This window comes from Bos mutus, chromosome 5, assembly GCF_027580195.1.
Source record: "Bos mutus isolate GX-2022 chromosome 5, NWIPB_WYAK_1.1, whole genome shotgun sequence".
Taxonomy (NCBI): Eukaryota; Metazoa; Chordata; class Mammalia; order Artiodactyla; family Bovidae; genus Bos; species Bos mutus.
Genome location: NC_091621.1, coordinates 99,167,893 through 99,190,011, shown reverse-complemented (window position 1 = coordinate 99,190,011; position 22,119 = coordinate 99,167,893). Strand labels below are relative to the sequence as shown.

The following is a 22,119-nucleotide window of genomic DNA, read 5'->3' as shown; positions in this document are numbered from 1 at the left end:
GTTCCTACCAGGTGAGGAGATGCTCAGTCCTGGTGGGCAGAGAAAGGGTTAGTGGGTCCGCTTCAGAGAGGACAAAACTGAGTCCCACAGCCCACAAGGACCCCCAGACTGGTCGAGGCAGGGCAGGGACAAGAAGACACTGTCTTCCTGGGATTTGGAGAGGCCTGTGGGTACAATGTAGACAGGATGGTTGAAGGAAAAGGTAGATACCCTGTCTCTGGTCCCATTGGCCCCTCCCCCACCTTCTGCCCCTGCTGATGGGGCTTCTGCCAAGAACCAGGGGTCTCAGAACAAGTTCTAGAAAGGCCTCAGCCTCCCTCCTGAGGGAAAGCCCAGCTCTCCAGATACCAGGGTCCTCACCATTCACTGCTGTAGATGTCTGAGGGATGGCCAGCAGCAAGAGGAGGATGAGCAGGGACAGACAGCAGGACAGAGCCGGAGCCGCCATCACATCCACGGGTGGGGGCTGGGGAAGGGAGCCCTGGATGGAGGAAGAAGGGGAGAGAGCACGAGTGAGCAGCCAGCCACCTCCTCCCCCACTCAAGAGATAGGCTGGGCTCTGCCCTCCCGAGGTGCACCCATCGGCTCCCCACCATGCCAGCCTCAGGGCCTTTGCACCTGCTGGTTCTGAAATCATTTACCTCAGTTGGAACTCAAACCCACGTGACCAGGACTTGAACCCAGTCAAAATCCACAGTACCTGTGTTCAGGCCCTAATGAAGCTCAGTTCTTGATGTCTCAAGAATGAGTGTAGGCCATCTCAGAAGGCGAGTGCAGACAGGAAGTGTGATGTGGTTAGTTTTTATGGACTGAGTAATTTCATATGTAAATGAGTGGGAGGATTATTCCAACCATTTTTGGGAAGGAGGTTTCCAGGAACTGGGCCACAGCCCACTCCTTGGTCTTTTGTCTCTGGGTATGTCATTTAGCTTCTGATTGAAGATCAAGGTTTCAGTTCAGTTCAGTCACTCAGTCGTGTCTGACTCTTTGTGGCCCCATGAATCGCAGCACGCCAGGCCTCTCTGTCCATCACCAACTCCCAGAGTTCACTCAAACTCACGTCCATCGAGTCAGTGATGCTATCCAGCCATCTCATCCTCTGTCGTCCCCTTCTCCTCCTGCCCCCAATCCCTCCCAGCATCAGAGTCTTTTCCAATGATTCAACTCTTTGCATGATGTGGCCAAAGTACTGGGGTTTCAGCTTCAGCATCAGTCCTTCTAAAGAACACCCAGGACTGATCTCCTTTAGAATGGACTGGTTGGATCTCTTTGCAGTCCAAGGGACTCTCAAGAGTTGTCTCCAATACCACAGTTCAAAAGCATCAATTCTTCGGCGCTCAGGTTTCTTCACAGTCCAACTCTCACATCCATACATGACTACTGGAAAAACCATAGCCTTGACTAGATGGACCTTTGTTGGCAAAGTAATGTCTCTGCTTTTGAATATGCCATCTAGGTTGGTCATAACTTTCCTTCCAAGGAGTAAGCGTCTTTTAATTTCATGGCTGCAGTCACCATCTGCAGTGATTTTGGAGCCCCAAAAAATAAAGTCTGACACTATTTCCATTGTTTCCCCATCTATTTTCCATGAAGTGATGGGACCAGATGCCATGATCTGAGTTTTCTGAATGTTGAGCTTTAAGCCAACTTTTTCACTCTCCACTTTCACTTTCATCAAGAGGCTTTTGAATTCCTCTTCACTTTCTGCCACAAGGGTGGTGTCGTCTGCATATCTGAGGTTATTGATATTTCTCCCGGCAAGGTCTAATCAAGTCCATTTATCTACCATCTTGGACGCATTTGATTCTAATCAGTTTATGTTGTGCCCTTGGGCTATGTCAAAGTTGTGCTCTGACCCTTTCCCTCCTATTATAGTCCCTCTGCCCCACACATGCTCTTTCCTTTCCTTTGGGAATTCAGGGACTCATGTTGTCATTGCTGAAAGGACTCTCTGAGTGGGCCCAACCCTTATTGAAAAGTTGGGGAAAATAAGGCCCAGAAGGAGGGAAGACCTGCTTACATCCACATAGAGAGGCCAGCACAGAGATGGAATTAGAGCTCACAGACTCAGGTTAGATCCCTGGGTCAGGAAGATCCCCTGGAGAAGGAAATGGCAACCCAAATCAATATTTTTGCTTGGAAAATTCCACGGACAGAGGAACCTGGCGGGTTACAGTCCGTTGCGTTGCAAATAGTTGGCCATGACTGAGTGACTGAACACATCCTCTCTACCTGGCTGCTCACTCACCCACACCAAAACCATTTGTTAAGATGTTTTGAAACCATTAACCTCAGGTTAGGACAATGGCACCCCAATCCAGTACTCTTGCCTGGAAAATCCCATGGACGGAGGAGCCTGGTGGGCTGCAGTCCATGGGGTCACTAAGAGTCAGACACGACTGAGCGACTTCACTTTCACTTCTCACTTTCATGCATTGGAGAAGGAAATGGCAACCCACTCCAGTGTTCTTGCCTGGAGAATCCCAGGGACGGGGGAGCCTGGTGGGCTGCCGTCTATGGGGTCGCACAGAGTCGGACACAACTGAAGTGATTTAGCAGCAGGACTTGAACCCATGTGGCCAGGACTGGAACCCAGCCAAAACCCAGGTTGGGACTTGAACCCACAATCTTTTAATTAGAATCACTCACCTGATGTCTGGACTTACTGAGGCTCATGTTCTTTGTGTCTCGTCACAGAAAGAATTCAGTGAGAGACAAAGGGATAGGTATGAAGGGGATTTATTCAGACTCAGAGAGAAGCACACTCCACAGACAGGGTATGGGCCACTGTGAAGTGGCAGTGAAATGTGGCCTGGTTAGTTTTTATAGACTGGGTTATTTCATATGCTAATGAGTGGGAGGATTATTCCAACTATTTTGGGGAAAGGGTGGAGATTTCCAGGAATTGGGCCACCACCTTGCTCTTTTGACAGTGCCTTGGAACTGCCAGGGGTCTCTTGTTATGTCATTTAGCTTGCTGATTGAGGATTAAGGTCTAATCAAAGTCCACTTGTCTGCCATCTTGGACCCATTTGATTCTTAATCAAATGTGCTTATGTTGTGTCCTTGGGCTAAGTCATGCTTTCAAAAACTGTGCCCTGCCCTTTCCCTCCTGTTACAGTTCCTCTATGCCAGGCTCTATTTCAAACCTTTAACCATGGCGATCAGGCTATCTACTGGAGATACACTCAGTATTCCCATTTTCAGAAGAGAAATTGAGGTGCAGAGAGGTGAAGCAAATTACCCAAGATCACACAGCTGATAAGAAGCAGCTGTGGAATCTGAGCCAAGGCACACTGCCTAGAGCCCAGTAAACTGTGCTGATCATCTTGTAACAAAACCTCATAGCAATTCTTGAGTAAGGGGTGGAGTGGGGGAATGGGGACTAAGCCCTCACGCTCTGCCAGGGTTTCATGTGCACCAGCTCATCTAATCTGCCAGCAGCAGGGGCTGGAAGCATGTATTGTCTCATTACTCAGATGAGGAGACCAAGGCTCTAAGCCATGAACCCACCCAGTGTCATATTGCAGAAGAAACAGAGCTGGGATTCCACCCCAGGGCTGCACCAAGAGGCCCGTTCCCTCCCATTATTCTGTCCCACCCAGATCCTGTCCCAGAAGTAAGGCCCACAGCTTCCCCTCCTGAACCTCACTGGCCCACCAGAAGGCATCTGGCCTGAGTGTGGAGCAGGGCCCAGAAAGGTACCTAGTTGCTCCTCCTTGCCCAGCACAATGTCTCCCTAGAGCAATGCTCCCTGACCAGGCTGGTTGTCTCTTTGGATCCTCCAGTCCTCTACAGTACAGAGCATTGTCTCAGTACTTTGCACACAAAGGGTGCTCAATAATTGCTTTAAGGGCTTCCTGGTTGGAGAAGACTCTTGGGAGTCCCTTGGACTACAAAGAGATCCAACCAGTCAATCCTAAAGGAAATCAACCCTGAATATTCATAGGAAGAACTGATGCTGAAGCTGAAGCTCCAGTGCTGATGTGAAGAGCTGACTCATTAGAAAATACCTTGATGCTGGGAAAGATTGAAGGCAGGAGGAGAAGGGGACGACAGAGGATGAGATGGTTGAATGACATTACCAACTCAATGGACATGAATGTTTGAGCAAGCTCCGGGAGATGGTGACAGACAGGGAAGCCTGGTATGCTGTAGTCCATGGGATTGCAAAGAGTTGAACATGACTTAGCAACTGAACAAAACTGAACAACGCTGCAGTAAAACTAAGCCTACGTGCGGCAACTAGAGAGTCCATGTGTCACAAGTAAAGATCTGGCATGACGCAAGGAAGATCCTCCTGGCCTCAACCAAGATCTGGCATTCTGCAAAAAAAAAGAAAAAGAAAAAACACCAATTATGAGCCCAGAAGTTGCCACTAGAGGGCGATGTGTGCCTCTTCCCAGCCTCCACACTGGAGCAGGAAGGTGAGATGAAAGCATGGAGGAGCCCAAAGTGGACAGTGGCCTCTTCCTCCTTGGGAGCTCCAGGTGCCCACAGGACAAGACGGGGAAGCAAGCAGGGCTGGTCAATTCCAGGCAGGCAGCATGAGGGGAACCCAAGGAAAGAGAAAGCCAAGAGAATGACCCACAAGGGATCTTGGAGACTCTCAGATCTATCCTGCCCCTGTAGAGATGGTTAGCCTGGGCCCAGAGAGGGGCAGATGTCAGCCTTAGGTCACACAGCAAGGTGGAGGTTTAAGCCCTGCCCTCCAGCCTCCCAGAACCCTTCATCCCACTTAACCACCAGATACAGAGAAGGAAGCTTAACTCAACGGATCCCTCACCTTCCTCCAGTTGGTACAGATCAGAAATGGGTTCCTGAGACAGCCCCAGGCCCCAGCCCTCTGCTCCTCCTGCATCTCTTTCCCAAATACCCTCACCTCCAACCCTAACTACCAAGGATTCACAGTCCTGCAGTTCTCACTCTGACCCACCTCCTCAGCCCTCTCTCTCCCTTGTTCTGCTCATCTGGCCATCATTCTGTTCTCCAAGTACCACTGCCAGCGTCTGCCTGCAATGCAGGAGACCCGGGTTCAATCCCTGGGTTGGGAAGATCCCCTGGAGAAGGAAATGGCAACCCACTCCAGTACTCTTGCTGGAAAATTCCATGGACAGAGGAGCCTGTAGGCTACAGTCCATGGAGTTGCAAAGAAATGAAAATCGGATAACATCCTGTCCTTGCTTGAACTACCTGCCACCCAACAAAGGCTTCTTGCTGCACTTATGATACAACCTCACCTGTTCACCCTGCAAGTCTCAGCCCTGCCACCCCTGCCCTGGCCTCCCTGTCAGTCCCTGGAGGGCTCTAAGCTCAAACCTGCCAGATCCTCACCATGCTCCCTCTGAGCTCCTACTACAGTCTTCCCAGACCGGCCTCACCCCATCTAAAGCTGACATGTGCCTGTTAAGTCCTGGAACCCACCTGTCTCCCCAGAGCACTCGCTCTCATTTGTAATTGGTTGGACATTGGGGAAGGATTTGCTTGGGATCTGTCCTCCTGGCTGGACTGTGGCTCCTCAAGATCACAGGTCAAGTCCATGGTGTCCCATGGGTTCTCTGGCAAGTGGAGCTATATGTGGCTCATGGTAGGTGTTCAAATTGTAGCTGTTGAAAGAATGGATGGATGGATGGATGGAGGGATAGACAAATGGAGAGAAGGACGGAGGGTGGAAAGAAGGAAGGTCTCGGTACTGGATTGAGACAGTGTCTATTCATGCTTTCATCAGTCTAATAGGGATTCATAGAATACCTACTGCCAGCACCCTGCTGGGCAGTGTGGGAGGTACAGGATGTGTGGGACTTGAAGTCTGTCTAAATCAAGGAAGCATCTTTTAGTATGGGAGTAGGAAAAGTGAAAGTGTTATTCTCTCAGTGGTGTCTGACTCTTTTGCAACCCCATGGACTGTATCCTACCAGGCTCCTCTGTCCATGGAATTCTCCAGGCAGGAATACTATAGTGGATAGCCATTCGCTTCTTCAGGGAATCTTCCTGACCCAGGAAGATCTCCCACATTTCAGGCACATTCTTTACCATCTCCCACATTTCAGGCACATTCTTTACTATCTGAGACACCAGGGAAGCCCATGGAAGTAGGGCAAATACATAAGTAACTACTAAGGGACTATGTCAGTACCATGTCCTTTGGGTTGAATTTTCAGGACAAGTATCAAATGATAAGAGTAAATATAAATGATTTGATTTTAAACCTTTCAAGTTTTTAACTAAATAAAGTAATAAGACAGAATAAGTCATTTTTCAGACACATTTTGTCTTTAGAAAATGTGGTCATAATGAGTCTAAAAGACATAGAGTAGGTCAGTTCAAATAAAACACATGCAGAGGGAAAAAAAGAAAGCAGATTCTTGCTTGATAGGGTCAAGCAGGGAATACCTCCCCACCTATGCCCTGAACCTCCCCAAATCTAAGACTTTATTCAGGCAACTAGCTGTTGAACAACCATTGGCAGGAAGACACTGGAACCCACCAAAAAAAGAAAAAAAGATACTCCACATCCAAGGACAAAGGAGAAGCCACAACAGAATGGTAGGAGGAACACAATTATAATAAAATCAAATCCTATTACCCACTGGGTGGGCAACTCACAAACCAGAGAACAACAGTATCAAAGCAGTTCTCGCAGTGTTGTGAAGGTTCTAGACCCCCACATCAGGCTGCCCAGCCTGAGGATCCAGCCAAGGGATTGGGACTCCCCAGGGAATCTGATTTAGAAGGCCAGTGGGATTTGATTACAGAGTTTCCATAGAGCGGGGGGAAACAGAGACTCTTGGAGGGCAACAATATCTTGTGCATACCAGGACCTAGGGGAAAGGAGCAGTGACCCCAGAGGAGAGTGAGCCAGACCTACTTATGAGTGTTTAAGGGTCTTCTGCAGAGGCATGGGTCAGCAGTGGCCTGCCACGGGGATGGAGGCACTGGTAGCAGCAGTCCTAGGAGATGAATCTTTGCATAAGTCCTCTTGAAGTTTATCAATAGCCCTACTATAGAAGTCTACAGATCCCAGGACTGAATTGCCTCAGGCTGACCAACTAACAGGGAGGAAGCCCAGCCCCACCCATCAGCAGACAATTGGATTAAAGTTTACTGAGCAGGACCCTGCCCACCAGAGCAAGACCCAGTTTTCCCCACAGCCAGTCCCTCTCATCAGGAAGCTTGCACAAGCCTCTTATCCTCATCCACCAGAGGGCAGACAGAAGAAATAAGACCTACAATCCCAACAGCCTCCTGAACTAACACCACAATCAGAAAGCTACTTAAAATGAAAAGAAATAGATTATGTCCCACATGAAGGAACAAGATAAATCCTCAGAAAAACAACTAAAGCAAGTGGAGATAGGCAACCTTCCAGAAAAAGAATTTGGAATAATGATAGAGAAGATGATTCAGGATCTTTGAAAAACAATGGAGGCAAAGATTGAAAATATGCAAGAAATGTTTACCAAGGACCTGCTGCTGCTGCTGAGTCACTTCAGTCGTGTCCGACTCTGTGAGACTCCATAGACGGCAGCCCACCAGGCTCCCCCGTTCCTGGGATTCTCCAGGCAAGAACACTGGAGTGGGTTGCCATTTCCTTCTCCAATGCATGAAAGTGAAAAGTGAAAGTGAAGTCGCTCAGTCGTGTCCAATCCTCAGCGACCCCATGGACTGCAGCCTGCCAGGCTCCTCCGTCCACGGGAGTTTCCAGGCAAGAGTACTAGAGTGGGGATCTAGAAGTACTAAAGAACAAACAAACAGAGATGAACAATACACTAGAAGGAATAATAGCAGAATAACTGAGGCAGAAAAGTGGATAAGTGACCTGGAAGGCAGAAAGGCGGAAATCAATACAGCAAAACAGAATATAGAAAAAAGAATGAAAAGAAATGAAGACAGCCTAACAGACCTTCAGGACAACATTAAACACACCAATATTCACAGTATAGGGGTCCAAGAAGGAGAAGAGAGAGAGAGAGAAAGGACCCAAGAAAATATCTGAAGAGATAATAGCTGAAACTTCCCCAACATGGTAAAGGAAATAGTCAACCGTGTCCAGGAAGCACAGAGAGTCCCAGGCAGGATAAACTCAAGGAGGAACACACCAAGACACATGGTAATGAAACTGACAAAAATTAAAGACAAAGAAAAATTATTAAAAGCAACAAGGGAAAAAAGACAAGTAACATATAAATCAGCTGATTTCTCAACAGGAACTCTACAAACCAGAAGGGAATGTCATGATATATTCCAAGTGATGAAAGGGGAGAACCTACAACCAAGACTACTCTACCCTACAAAACTCTCATTCAAGTTTGATGGAGAAATCAAAAGCTTTTCAGAGAAGCAAAAGTTAGGATAATTCAGCACCACTAAACCAATCTTACAACAAATGCTAAAGGAACGTCTCTAGGCAGGAAACACAAGAAAAGGAAAAGATCTATAAAAAAGAAGCCAAAAGTAATTAACAAAATGATAATAGGATCATATATATCAATAATTACCTTAAATGTAAATGGATTAAATGCACCAACCAAAAGACATAGGCTGGCTGGGTGGATACAAAAACAACACCCGTATATATATATATATATTGTCTACAAGAGACCCACTTCATACCTACAGACACTTACAGACTGAAAATAAGGGGATAGCAAAAGGTATTTCATGCAAAAGGAAATAATAAGAAAGCTGGAGTAGCAATACTCGTATCAGACAAAATAGATCTTAAAATAAAGACTTATAAGAGACAAAGAAAGACACTACATAATGATCAAAGGTTTGATCCAAAAAGAAGATATAATAATTATAAATATATATGCACCCAACATAGGAGCACTTCAATATGTAAGGCAAATACTAACAAAGATAAAGGGGAAAATTGACAGTAACACAATAATAGTGGGGGACTTTAATACCCCACTTTCATCAATGGACGGATCATCCAGACAGAAAACCAGTAAGGAAACACAGGCCTTAAATGATACTTTAGACAAGTTGAACTTAATTGATATTTATAGAGCATTCCATCCAAAAGCAGCTGACTATACATTTTCCTCAAGTGCACACGACATTCCCAAGGATTGACCACATGCTGGGCCACAAGGCAATCCTTGTTAAATTTAAGAAAATCGAAATCATATCAAGCATCTTTTCTGATCACAATGCTATGAGATTAGAAATAAACTACAAGAAAAAAAAATGCTAAGAAACACAAACATGTGGCAGCTAAACAATATGTTACTAAACAACCATTGGATCACTGAAGAAACCAAAGAGGAAATTAAAAATACCTAGAGACAAATGAAAATGAAAGTACAATGGTCCAAAACTTATGGGATGCAGCGAAAGCAGTTCTAATAGGGGAAGTTTATAGAATACAATCTTACCCTAAGAAACAGAAAAATCTCAAATAAACAACCTAACTTTACACCTAAAACAACTTGAGAAAGAAGAACAAACAATACCTAAAGCTAGTAGAAGGAAGGAAATCATAAAGACCAGAGCAGAAATGAATGAAATAGAGACAAAGAAAGCAACTGCACAGACCAATGAAACTAAAAGCTGTTTCTTTGAAAGGATAAACAAGGTTGATAAACTTTAGCCAGACTCAAGAAAAATTGTGAGAGGACTCAAATCAGTAAAATTAGAAGTAAAAAGGAAAAGTTACAACTGACTCCACAGAAATACCAAGGATCATAAATGATTACTATGAACAATTGCATGCCAATATAATGGACAATCTGGAAGAAATGGAGAAATTCTTAGAAAGGTACAGCCTCCCTAGACTGAACCAGGAAGAAGTAGAAAATATGCACAGACCAATCACAAGCATTGAAATTGAATTAAAACCTCCGTGATTAAAAACCTCCCAATAAACAAAAGTCCAGGACCTGACAGCTTCACAGGCAAATTTTATTAAACATTTAGAGAAGAGTTAACACCTATCTTTCTGAAACGGTTTCAAGAATTCACAGAGGAAGGAAAACTTCCCAACTCATTTTATGAGGCCACCATCACCTGATACCAAAACTAGACAAAGATACCACCAAAAAAAAAAAAAAAAAAAATTACAGGCCATATCACTGATGAACATAGATGCAAAAATCCTCAAGAAAATACTAGCAATCCATATCTAACAATACATTAAAAAGATCATACACCGTGATCAAGTGGGATTCATCCCAGGGATGCAAGAATTTTTCAGCATCCAATTAACATGATACACCATATTAAAAATTTGAAGAACAAAAACCATATGATCATCTCAACAGATGCAGAAAAAGGATTTTGACAAAATTCAGCATTCTTTTATGATAAAAACTCTCCAGAAAGTGGACATGGAGGGTACATACCTCAACATAATAAAGGCTATCTATGACAAACTGACAGTTAACATCATACTCAATGGTGAAAAGCTGAAAGCATTCCCTCCAAGATCAGGAACAAGACAAAGATGTCCACTCTCACCACTTTTATTCAACATAGTTTTGGAAGTCCTAGCTACAACAATCAGAGAAGAGAAATAAGTAAAGAGCATCCAAATTGGAAAAGAAGTGAATCTGTCACTGTTTGCAGATGACATGATACTAATTATAGAAGATCCTAAAGATGCTACCAGAAAACTACCTGAACTCATTAGTGAATTTAGTAAAGTTGCGGGTTATGAAATTAATACATAGAAATCTATTGCATTTCTATACACTAACAATGAAAGATCAAAAAAAGAAATTCAAGAAGCAATTCCCTTTACCATTGCATCAAAAAGAATAAAATACCTCAGAATAAACATACCTATGGACACAAAGGTCTCGATGAATCAAGCTTCCTGACTTTGGACTATATTACCATGCTACAGTCATCAAAACAGTATGGTACTGGCACAAAAAATAGAAATATAGAACAATGGAACAGAATAGAAAACCCAGAAATAAGCCCATGCAGCTACTGTCAATTAATCTATGACAAAGGAGGCAAGACTACACAATGTTGGAAAAACAGTCTCTTCAATAAAGGATGCTGGGAAAACTGGACAGCTATATGTAAGAAAGTGAATTTAACTTATATGCAGAGTACATCATGAGAAACGCTGGGCTGCAAGAAGCACAAGCTGGAATCAAGATTGCCAGGAGAAATATCAATAACCTTGGATATGCAGATGATTGCACCCTTATGGCAGAAAGTGAAGAGGAGCTAAAGAGCCTGTTGATGAAAGTGAAAGAGGAGAGGGAAAAGGTTGGTTTAAAGCTCAACATTCAGAAAACGAAGATCATGGCATCTGGTCCCATCACGTCATGAGAAGTAGATGGGTAAACAGTGGAAACAGTGTCAGACTTTATTTTTTTGGCTCCAAAATCACTGCAGATGGTGACTGCAGCCATGAAGTTAAAAGACGCTTACTCCTTGGAAGAAAAGTTATGACCAACCTAGATAGCATATTCAAAAGCAGAGACATTACTTTGCCAACAAAGGTCCATCTAGTCAAGGCTATGGTTTTTCCAGTAGTCATGTATGGATGTGAGAGTTGGACTGTGAAGAAAGCTGAGCACCGAAGAATTCATGCTTTTGAGCTGTGATGTTGAGGAATACTCTTGAGAGTCCCTTGGACTGCAAGGAGATCCAACCAGTTCATCCTAAAGGAGATCAGTCCTGGGTGTTCATTGGAAGGACTGATGCTAAAGCTGAAACTCCAATACTTTGGCCACTTCATGCAAAGAGTTGACTCATTGGAAAAGACTCTGATGCTGGGAGGGATTGGGGGCAGGAGGAGAGGGCACGACAGCAGAAGAAATGACTGGATGGCATCACCGACTCAATGGACATGAGTTTGAGTAAACTCCGGGAGTTGGTGATGGACAGGGAGGCCTGGCGTGCTGTGATTCATGGAGTCGCAAAGAGTTGGACATGACTGAGCGACTGAATTGAACTGCACTGAATTAAAGAAATCCGGATAAAAAGTTATCTACAAAGGCACAGAAACATTACTCACTACTCATCTTTTTTGTTGTTCTTTTGCTTTCCTCCACAGTAAAATCTAGAAAGTTGAATTAGTTTTGTAAACTTCCTTTTAGTAAGGATTATTCATGTGATTGAATGTTGGCTGATGACACGTAAATAGAAGTCACTGGGTAGAGAAGAATCAAACTCAGATGCCACTGAAAATAAAGCAAGATATTGAGGATGACATAGAGGTTAAATAGAAGTCTATTGAGCAGCTTCAACTGCATGCATCAAATTCTGGGAAATTCTCTTTCATTTTTATTCTATTATAAATATTTTCTAATTTTCCTTGCTATGGCTTCTTAGATACACCCATCATTTAAAAGTGGACATTTAATTTTCAAATACATAAGATTTTAAAAGTATCTTGATAATTAATTTCTCATTTAAATGCTTGCTTCTCTGCAAACACCCGCTGTGTTTTATCAGTCTTCCAATTTTATCGAGGCTTTCAATGGCTAAGTCAAAGATCTCTCTTGGTAAATGCACACTGCACTTGAAAATATATGGGTTATTTTCAAATATCTTTTGATGTTGATTTCTAACATCATTCCACAGTGGTAAGGAAAAAGACTCTGTATGATTTCAGTTCCTTTAGACCATGAAATTTTTGCACCTTGTTCTACATCCCTGGATATGTTTCAGTGTCTCCTAGTTCACAGTCTATGAGAACTTGAATAGAGTGTGTATCCTACTGTTGTGTCAAAGCTACATAAATCTTAACTATGTTGAATTGGTTCATGGTGCTTTTCAGGTTTCCTATAATCTTCTACTTTTCTGTATATTCATTTTATTAATTTTGAGAGTTTGATATTGAAACTCCAACTAAAAATCTTAATTTATCTTCTTAAAAAATAATTGCACTATATGTAACTGTGTTCTGTATTTTCCAAGTCTCCTGTAAATGTGTCATCATACTTTTAAAATTTTAAAAATAAAAAAGAAAGAAAAAAGAGTAAATAGGAAAAAAAAAAAAGAAAGAAAGCGAAATTAGATCATTCCTTAACTCCATACACAAAAACAAGCTCAACATGGATTAAAGACTAAATGCCAAACCAGACACTCTAAGAGGAAAACATAAGCAGAACATTCTCTGACATAAATCACAGCAACATCTTTTTAATCCATCTCCCAGAATAATGGAAATGAGAGCAAAAATAAACAAGTGGAACCTACTTAAACTTTAAAGCTTTTGCAAAGCAAAGGAAACAATAAACTAAATAAGAAGACAACCCACAGATTGGGAGAAAATATTTGCAAATAATGTGACTGATAAGGGATTAGTCTCCAAACTTTACAAACACCTCATGACACATAATAGCATCAAAACAAACAATCCACTCAAAAAATGGGCAGAAGACCTGAATAGACATTTCCCTAAAGAGGACATACAGATGGCCAATAAGCACATGAAAAGATGTTCAACATCACTAGTTATTAAAGACACAAATCAAAACTACAACAAGATATCACCTCACACCAGTCAGAATGGCCATCATCAAAAATTTCACAAACAAGTGATGGAGGGGGTGTGGAGAAAAGGGACCCTTCTTGCACTGTTGGTGGGAATGTAAATTGGTACACCCACTACAAAGAACAATATGGAGGTTCCTCAAAAAACTAAAACTAGAGCTACCATATGACCTTGCAATCCCACTCCTGGGCATATATCCAAAGAAAAACATGACCTGAAAAGATATATGCACCCCAGTGTTCACCCCAATGTATGCTTATTGCAGCACTGTTTACAACAGCCAAGACTTGGAAACAAACTAAATGTCCACCAAGAGAGGAATGGATAAAGAAGATGTGGTACATATATGCAAAGAAATATTACTCGGTCATTACAAAGAATGAAATAGTGCCATTTGCAGCAACATGGATGGACCCAGAGACTGTCATACTGAGTGAAGTCAGACAGGGAAGGAGAAATATCATATGACATCCCTTACATCCCGAATCTAAAAAGAAATGATACAAATGAACTTACAAAATGGAAAGAGACTCACAGACTTAGAAAACAAACTCATGCTTGCCAGGGGGAAGGGATAGTTAAGGACTTTGGAAAGGTCATGTACACCCGCTATGTTTAAAATGGATAACCAACAAAAACTTATTTTATAACACAAGGAACTCTGCTCAGTGTTACATGCCAGCCTGGATGGGAGCAGGGTTTGACAGAAAATGGATACATGGGTATGTATGGCTGAGTGCCTTCACTGTTCTTCTGAAACTATCACAACATTGTTCATCGACTGCTGCTGCTGCTGCTAAGTCACTTCAGTCGTGTCCGACTCTGTGCGACCCCATAGACGGCAGCCCACCAGGCTTCCCTGCCCCTGGGATTCTCCAGGCAAGAACACTGGAGTGGGTTGCCATTTCCTTCTCCAATGCATGAAAGTGAAAAGTGAAAGTGAAGTCTCTCAGTCGTGTCTGACTCTTCGCGACCCCATGGACTGCAGCCCACCAGGCTCCTCTGTCCATGGGATTTTCTAGGCAAAATACCCCGATAAAAAATGATTTTGGTGTTGAAAAAATAAAATTTAAAAAAGTTTAATCCCATCAAAAATGATGAAAATAAAAAATAAGATGTATTCATTCGGTCAACAAATTTTTATTGAGTACCTACTATGTAGCAAGCTCTCTTCTAGGTTTGTGGACTATAACAGTCTGGTGGGAGACTAGGGATTGGGAGAGAGAGCAGCAGCCAGTGCACAGAAACAATAAATACAATAGCCAAGTAAATTCCACAGCGAAGGGCTTCCCTGGTGGCTCAGTGGTAAAAAATCTGTCTTCCAATGCAGGTTTGGTCCCTCATCCAGGAAGATCCCACATGTCTCGAGCAACTAAGCCCAAGCACCACAGCTATCGAGCCTATGCTCTAGAGCCTGTGCTCCCCAATAAGAGAAGCTACTGCAATGAGAAGCCCATGTACTGCAACTAGAGAATAACCCCCACTCACCACAATTAGAGAAAAGCCCTGGAAGCAACCAAAAATAATAAAATTATCTTTAAAATCCCATGGGGAGTTAGAAGATGACGAACACTGTGAGAAAAGAAAGCAGGGCACAGGGGATCAGAAGCACAGGTTTAAATAAGGCAGGCAGGGACCTCATGAGAAGATAATGCCAAAATCTGGAGCCAGGCAGAACTGGAGGAGGGATCAAAAAAAAAAAAAAAAAAAAAAAGCAAACTGCATAGCAACTGATAGCTGCCTGAAACACGCCCCGTGAGCCCCAGTCCATGCCTTTGCCCGCACCACCTGGTGAGTTCCAGATGGGATGAAACAGACTTGCTCTCAAAGAGTATTTACAGGATTTGTGAACTAGATTGTCCAGAATGGAAAGCTGCTTTTTCACTTCTTCCTAGCAAACTCCCACTTATCCTTGAACACCCAAATTTACATGGGCAGAGTTGATTGCTCTCTCTTCTCAGCTACGTCCATTTACACAAACTTTGCACCCCATACAAAGTTCTTTTATAGCCCCCAAATGCACAGTGGGCTTCCCTGGTGGTTCAGTGGTAAAGAATCCACCTGCCAATGCAGAGACTCAGGTTTGATCCCTGGGCCAGAAATATCCCATGGAGAAGGAAAGAGCAACCCACTCCAGTATTCTTACCTGGAGGATTCAATGGACAGAGGAGCCTGATGGGCTACAGTCCACGGGGTCGCAAAAGAGTGGACGTGACTGAGGGCTCTTTCTCTCTCTCTCTCTATCACACACACACACACAGAACTTGGAAAGGTGTTGAAGTCTCTGAGAAATAATAGCTCAGAATGTGGGTTTGAATCCGGGGTCCACCTCTGATCCAATGACCTTAAACTCCTTCAAAGATCACCTGCCAGATAGATCCAAAAGCCCAGGTCCTGCTTCGGTTAAGTCGCTCAGTCATGTCTGACTCTTTGTGACCCCATGGACTGCAGCATGCCAGGCCTCCCTGTCTATCACCAACTCCCGGAGTTTACTCAAACTCATGTCCATTGAGCTGGTGATGCGATCCAACCATCTCATCCTCTGTCGTCCCCTTCTCTTCCCACCTTCAATCTTTCTCAGCATCAAGGTCTTTTCAGATGAGTCAGCTCTTCACATCAGGTGGCCAAAGTATTGGAGTTTCAGCATCAGTCCTTCTAATGAATATTCAGGGATGGTTTCCTTTACAATGGACTGGATGGATCTCCTTGCAGTCCAAGGGACTCTCAAGAGTCTTCTCCAACACCACAGTTCAAAAGCATCAGTTCTTCTGCACTCAGCTTTTTTAATAATCCAACTCTCATATCCATACATGACTACTGGAAAAACCATAGCCTTGACTAGATGGACCTTTGTTGGCAAAGTAATGTCTCTGTTTTTTAATATGCTGTCTAGGTTGCCATAACTTTTCTTCCAAGGAGTAAGTGTCTTTTAATTTCATGGCGGCAGTCACTATCTGCAGTGATTTTGGAGCCCAGAAAAATAAAGTCTGTGACTGTTTCAGTGAAACAGTGTACCAAGGCCACAGAAGAGGAGCCCAGATTGAAGGTCATACCTGGAACTGACTGAGCCCCTTTGTAATCATTGCCAAAAGCCCCCCTGATTACTCCTTGGAAGGAAAGTTATGACCAACCTAGATAGTATATTAAAAAGCAGAGACATTATTTTGTCAACAAAGATCTGTCTAGTCAAGGCTATGGTTTTTCCAGTGGTCATGTATGGATGTGAGAGTTGGACCGTGAAGAAAGCTGAGTGGTGAAGAATTGATGCTTTTGAACTGTGGTGTTGGAGAAGCCTCTTAAGAGTCCTTTGGACTGCAAGGAGATCCAACCAGTCCATTCTAAGGGAGTAAGTCCTGGGTGTTCATTGGAAGGACTGATGCTAAAGCTGAAACTCCAATACTTTGGCCACCTCATGCAAAGAGTTGACTCATTGGAAAAGACTGATGCTGGGAGGGATTGGGGGCAGGAGGAGAAGGGGACGACAGAGGATGAGATGGCTGGATGGCATCACTGACTCAATGGACATGAGTTTGAATGAACTCTGGGAGTTGGTGATGGACAAGGAGGCCTGGCATGCTGTGATTCATGGGGTCGCAAAGAGTCGGACACGACTGAGTGACTGAACTGAACTAAACTGATCAGAACCAGCAAGCTTCTTGACTCCATATTAGGCAAAAATGCCTACCCCAGTACCTACCCTATAGCACCCTACAATTGGGTGTGCATGCTCTGTCATGTCCAACTCTTTGGAGCTCCATGAACTATAGCCTGCCAGGCTCCTCTGTCCATGGAATTCTCCAGGCAAGAATACTGCAGTGGGTTGCCATTTCCTACTCCAGGGGATCTTCCTGACCCAAGGATAGAGCCCACATCTCCTGTGTCTCCTGCATTGGCAGACAGTCTTTATCACTGAGCCACCTGGGAAGTCCCACCCTAATCAATCACCTAATGCCACCCTTCTAGCAGGAATTTTCTTTGCCTTGAGGCTATAAAAATTGGCCACTAGCCCACGAAAAGCACAGCCTGCTGAGCCAGCCCGCTGTTCTAACAGTGTCTTATAAGCGCTCCCTGGCCTGCTGCATCTGCAGAACCTTCATTATCTCTGCTCCCAGCTCTTTGAGCCACCTGGGAAGTCCCACCTTAATCAATCACCTAATGCCACCCTTCTAGCAGGAATTTTCTTTTCCTTGAGGCTATAAAAATTGGCCACTAGCCCACGAAAAGCACAGCCTGCTGAGCCAGTCCACTGTTCTAACAGTGTATTATAAGAGCTCCCTGGCCTGCTGCATCTGCAGAACCTTCATTATCTCTGCTCCCAGCTCTTATTAAACTCACTCCCTTCTGAAATGCTCTGTGTCTGGAAATTACTTTCCAACCTGTGTTCGGTCTGCCATGACAATGCCAACCTGCTCCTTCTTGCCTCCTAGCCTTTGTTCAGTTTCCAGGACATGCTGAGCAGTTTCCCACCTCCAGGCCTTTGCCCATGGGGGTTCCTCTGCCTGTAGTGCTGGTACCCCCTGTCCCCGTCTGGGGCTTGGCTGAACCACCTCTTCCTCAGAGAGACCATCTCTGACCATCCCCTAACCTTCCAAACTGGCTTCTTCCATTATTACTTTGAGAGCACTGACCCTAATTAGAGATCCTAGTGTGATGATCTGCAAGAAACAGAATATTTTATGCAATATCAGTAAACAAGGGTGTCACAGTCATCAGTTACTGCAGCCCTCCAATGTGAGCAGGTGGACCCCGAGGGAGGGAGTCAGGAGGGACTCAGGAGGGAGAAGAATACCTGCAGTCTATAGACTGTTGCCACTCCCTATGGTGAGCCCCAAAGAAAGAAAGTTCAGTTTGTGAAAAACACAGGATACAGGCCCCAGATGGCTGAGGTACATATGGAAGGAATGATTTAAATGAGCCCAGACTCTTGCATCTTCCTGTACACAGAAAAGCACTAAATTCCTTAACTTGGACTATCTGGTTTTAATTATCAATAATCTTCTGAGGTTCAGATTATTTGCCCCTTGTTGCAAAACTTCTATATAACCTGGCTCCTCCCCCATTTCCTTAGGTCAGTTCTCTCAGGGTCACATGAGATGCAATCTTCCAGGCTTCCAGTTATGTTTTATCCAGCGGGAATTTGAAAAATTCCCACCAAATAAAACATAACTGTCAACTTTGACCAACTGATGTGAAGAGCTGACTCATTTGGAAAAGACCCTGATGCTGGGAAAGACTGAAGGCAAAAGGAGAAGCAGGCAGCAGAAGATGAGATGGTTAGATAGTGTCACTGTATTGCTAATCCTGTTCGGGATGCCAGTTGCCTCACTGTTCACGCTGTGTGCACTGTTCACTGACCCAGGGTAGGCAAGGCGCAAGCTAAGAGGCTGGAAGGAGACTCGAGGAGCCATAGGAACTGCAGACATATGTACTCTGTCCTGGCTGGCACGGCAGCCATAACACAGCCTCTCTCTTGGCTGATGCAGTAGCTGTAGCAGCAGTCACATTTATGTAGCAATAACATAGCCATGCTGCTGCTGCTAAGTCGCTTCAGTCGTGTCCAACTCTGTGTGACCCCATAGATGGCAGCCCACCAGGCTCCCCCGTCCCTGGGATTCTCCAGGCAAGAACACTGGAGTGGGTTGCCATTTCCTTCTCCAGTGCATGAAAGCGAAAAGTGAAAGTGAAGTCGCTCAGTCGTGTCCGACTCTTAGTGACCTCTTGGACTGTAGCCTACCAGGCTCCTCCATCCATGGGATTCTCCAGGCAAGAGTACCAGAGTGGGTTGCCATTGCCTTCTCCGAACATAGCCATGATATAACCTCAAATAACATAACCATGATGCCACTCCAGTGTAGCCCCAGGGTTGTAGCAGCCAGGGCTTTCCTGATGAAGCTCTTACAGGTATATGGCACAAAGCAGCTCGTAACCAAGTGAGTACCTCGTGAGGTACATGCACAGTGCTATACGTGATTTCAGCTGTTACACAGTCATTATTTACACAGCATAAGGCAAAAGCAAGAGGCTGTGGGGTGAGAGAGCCTGACCATACCATCTTCCCTAATTTGCTCTTCCCCTACAATCACTGATTCAATGCACATGATTTTGAACAAACTCTGGGAGACAGTGGAGTACAGAGGAACCTGGCGTGCTGCAGTCCATGGGGTCACAGAGTCAGACACGACTTAGTGACTGAACAACAACAACTCAACTTTTAGGTTGTGAATTATTTTAAAGTCGACATCTGTATGATGTCCACCCTCCCAACTAGACCAAAAGCCCCATAAGAGCTGGGTCCATGTGGGCTTTTGTTCATTGCTTTGCCCCTCTACCCAGCACAGCACAGGGCCCATCATACGCAGTGAAGCCCTAAGTGTTGAATAAATGAACACATGACACATTGAGGAAATTATCCAGTCACAGTTTCTTCTGAAAAATGAATATGATAAAATGCCTACCTTCAAATAATATTTAACACTAATGAAGAGCCAACTGTGTCTCAGGATTTTACATACACTTACACCTTTAAATCCTCACAACAGCCTTCTGGGGTGGATGCTGTTATTATTATTATTTTTTTAATATTTATTTGGCTGTACCGGGTCTTAGTTGCAGCACGTGGGATCTTTGATTTTTGTTGCAGCGTGCAGGACCTTTAGTTGCAGCAAGTGGGATCTAGTTCCCTGACTAGGGATTGAACCTGGGGCCCCAGCGCTGGAAGCATGGAATCTCAGCCACTGGATCAAAACTGAATATCTAATATGTCAGATAAACTGCTCTCCTTTACCTGGTTAGAACTAAACCCAGGAAGTGTTTCCAGCAGGCTCAGCTAAACTCAGGGAAGCTCAACTCTTTTGAGGGAGGGTTGGGGAGGAGTCCTGGAGCTGATGATATTTCACTGCTGCTATAGCCCTGGTGCCCCGGGACCTTGCAACTTAGTGGTCAGGGCTGATAACTGATGAGTGCTGTGATCGGGGATCACTCGGGGCCAAAGCTGTCTCCAAGTCTGAGCAGCCTCCCTAGAACCAAGATACTCCTGCTGAGGAAGATACTCATGTCTAATGATTGTTGGGGAAGTTAAAATGGAGGAAGTCTTGTTCAGGCTTCAGAAGCAGGAGAGCAGGCCTCTGACCTCCTTCTGATCTGCCCAAACACTGCCTGGATTCGGCACCTGCCTGCAAGCATAGCAAGTCAAGTGACACTTTAGATATCACAAAAAAGGGAATGGAACTTGGAATTCTTGAGTCCTTGGAAGTCTGGCCAACCCCCCGGGGTCTAAGCAAATCCTATGACTCACAAGGTGAAACAAGCAGCATTGTAAAAAGTAGAACCAGAGCTGCATTTTTTGCATGCAAAACTGATGATGATATCAGTTTGTGGCCTGGGATTATAAGCAGGAGCCCCTGAAACTGCAATTTGAAATCTCACCCATGAGTTGGATGCACCACCAGGGCCCCTTTCCCAATTTGGACTCCAAATTGCTGTTAAGGAGGGACCTCACAGCGCTGTTTAAGTCTGGATGTAGGTCGGCCCAGTTTGGTGATATACGTGCTGTTACTTTTCTCTATTGTTTCTTTTCTTTTAATGCCTGTATGTTGAAATTAAGTAAAATAATCTATGAAACATTGAAATTGTTTATGTGTGTAATAAGTGGTTTCTCTTGTTAATGAATCCTTCAAGCCTAAATAAAAGTGAAACTTTCAGCAAGACAATGATGTGGCCAGAGACCTTTGATGAGAAATGAACCAGCTGTGCTCTTGACCACTTCTCACCTGCCACAACCTTTCTGATCTCACTTGGGGGTTTAGCCTAGACCCTTGTGGTTCACCGTAGACCCTTGGGGTTCACTGGTAAATCTTGCTTCCCATCATCTTGCTCTCCTTCCCAGAGGTTGGGTTGGTTGTGGCCCTGAGGGCAGCTGGCTTGAGAACAAAGCTGTTGCACTGAGTGGCCTAAGTGGAAATATGGAACAGGTCAGGGGCCTTAGTGATGCTGCTGAGCTGATGAACTAACCAGCTCCAGAGCTACCTCACCCCGGGATTTAGGGTTATTTTTTTCCTTTTTCAAAGCTCTATGTTCAATATGTGTTTCTTGCACCCAAGATCATCCTAACAAATACAGAAAGGGTATGTAACAAAAAGAAGAGAGAGGAAAGGAGGCTTTTCCAGAGTCTTGTTTCAAAATGAAGCGCAAGCTGGAATTAAGATTGCTGGGAGAAATATCAATCACCTCAGATATGCAAATGACACCACCCTTATGGCAGAAAGTGAAGAAGAACTAAAGAGCCTCCTGATGAAAGTGAAAGAGGAGAGTGAAAAAGTTGGCTTAAAGCTCAACATTCAGAAAACGAAGATCATGGCATCTGGTCCCATCACTTCATGGCAAATAAATGGGGAAACAGTGGAAACAGTGGCTGACTTTATTTTTTTGGGCTCCAAAATCACTGCAGATGGTGACTGCAGCCATGAAATAAAAAGATGCTTACTCCTTGGAAGAAAAGTTATGACCAACCTAGACAGTTTATTAAAAAGCAGAGACGTTACTTTGCCAACAAAGGTCCGTTTAGTCAAGGCTATGGTTTTTCCAGTAGTCTTGTATGGATATAAGTTGGACTATAAAGAAAGCTGAGCACTGAAGAACTGATGCTTTTGAAC

General features: G+C 44.2%; 1 protein-coding gene across 1 annotated transcript in view; it reads right to left on the bottom strand.

The window, feature by feature from the left end:
* The window catches only part of IL2RB (interleukin 2 receptor subunit beta), a 41,643-nt gene that overhangs the window by 15,024 nt on the left and 4,500 nt on the right, over positions 1–22,119 (bottom strand). Inside the window, exons 3-4 of the mRNA XM_070370143.1 lie at positions 361–481; positions 89–164 (exon numbers count right to left, since the gene is read on the bottom strand). Coding sequence (XP_070226244.1) covers positions 89–164; positions 361–481 — 197 coding nt within the window. The remainder of the gene's footprint in view (positions 1–88; positions 165–360; positions 482–22,119) is intronic.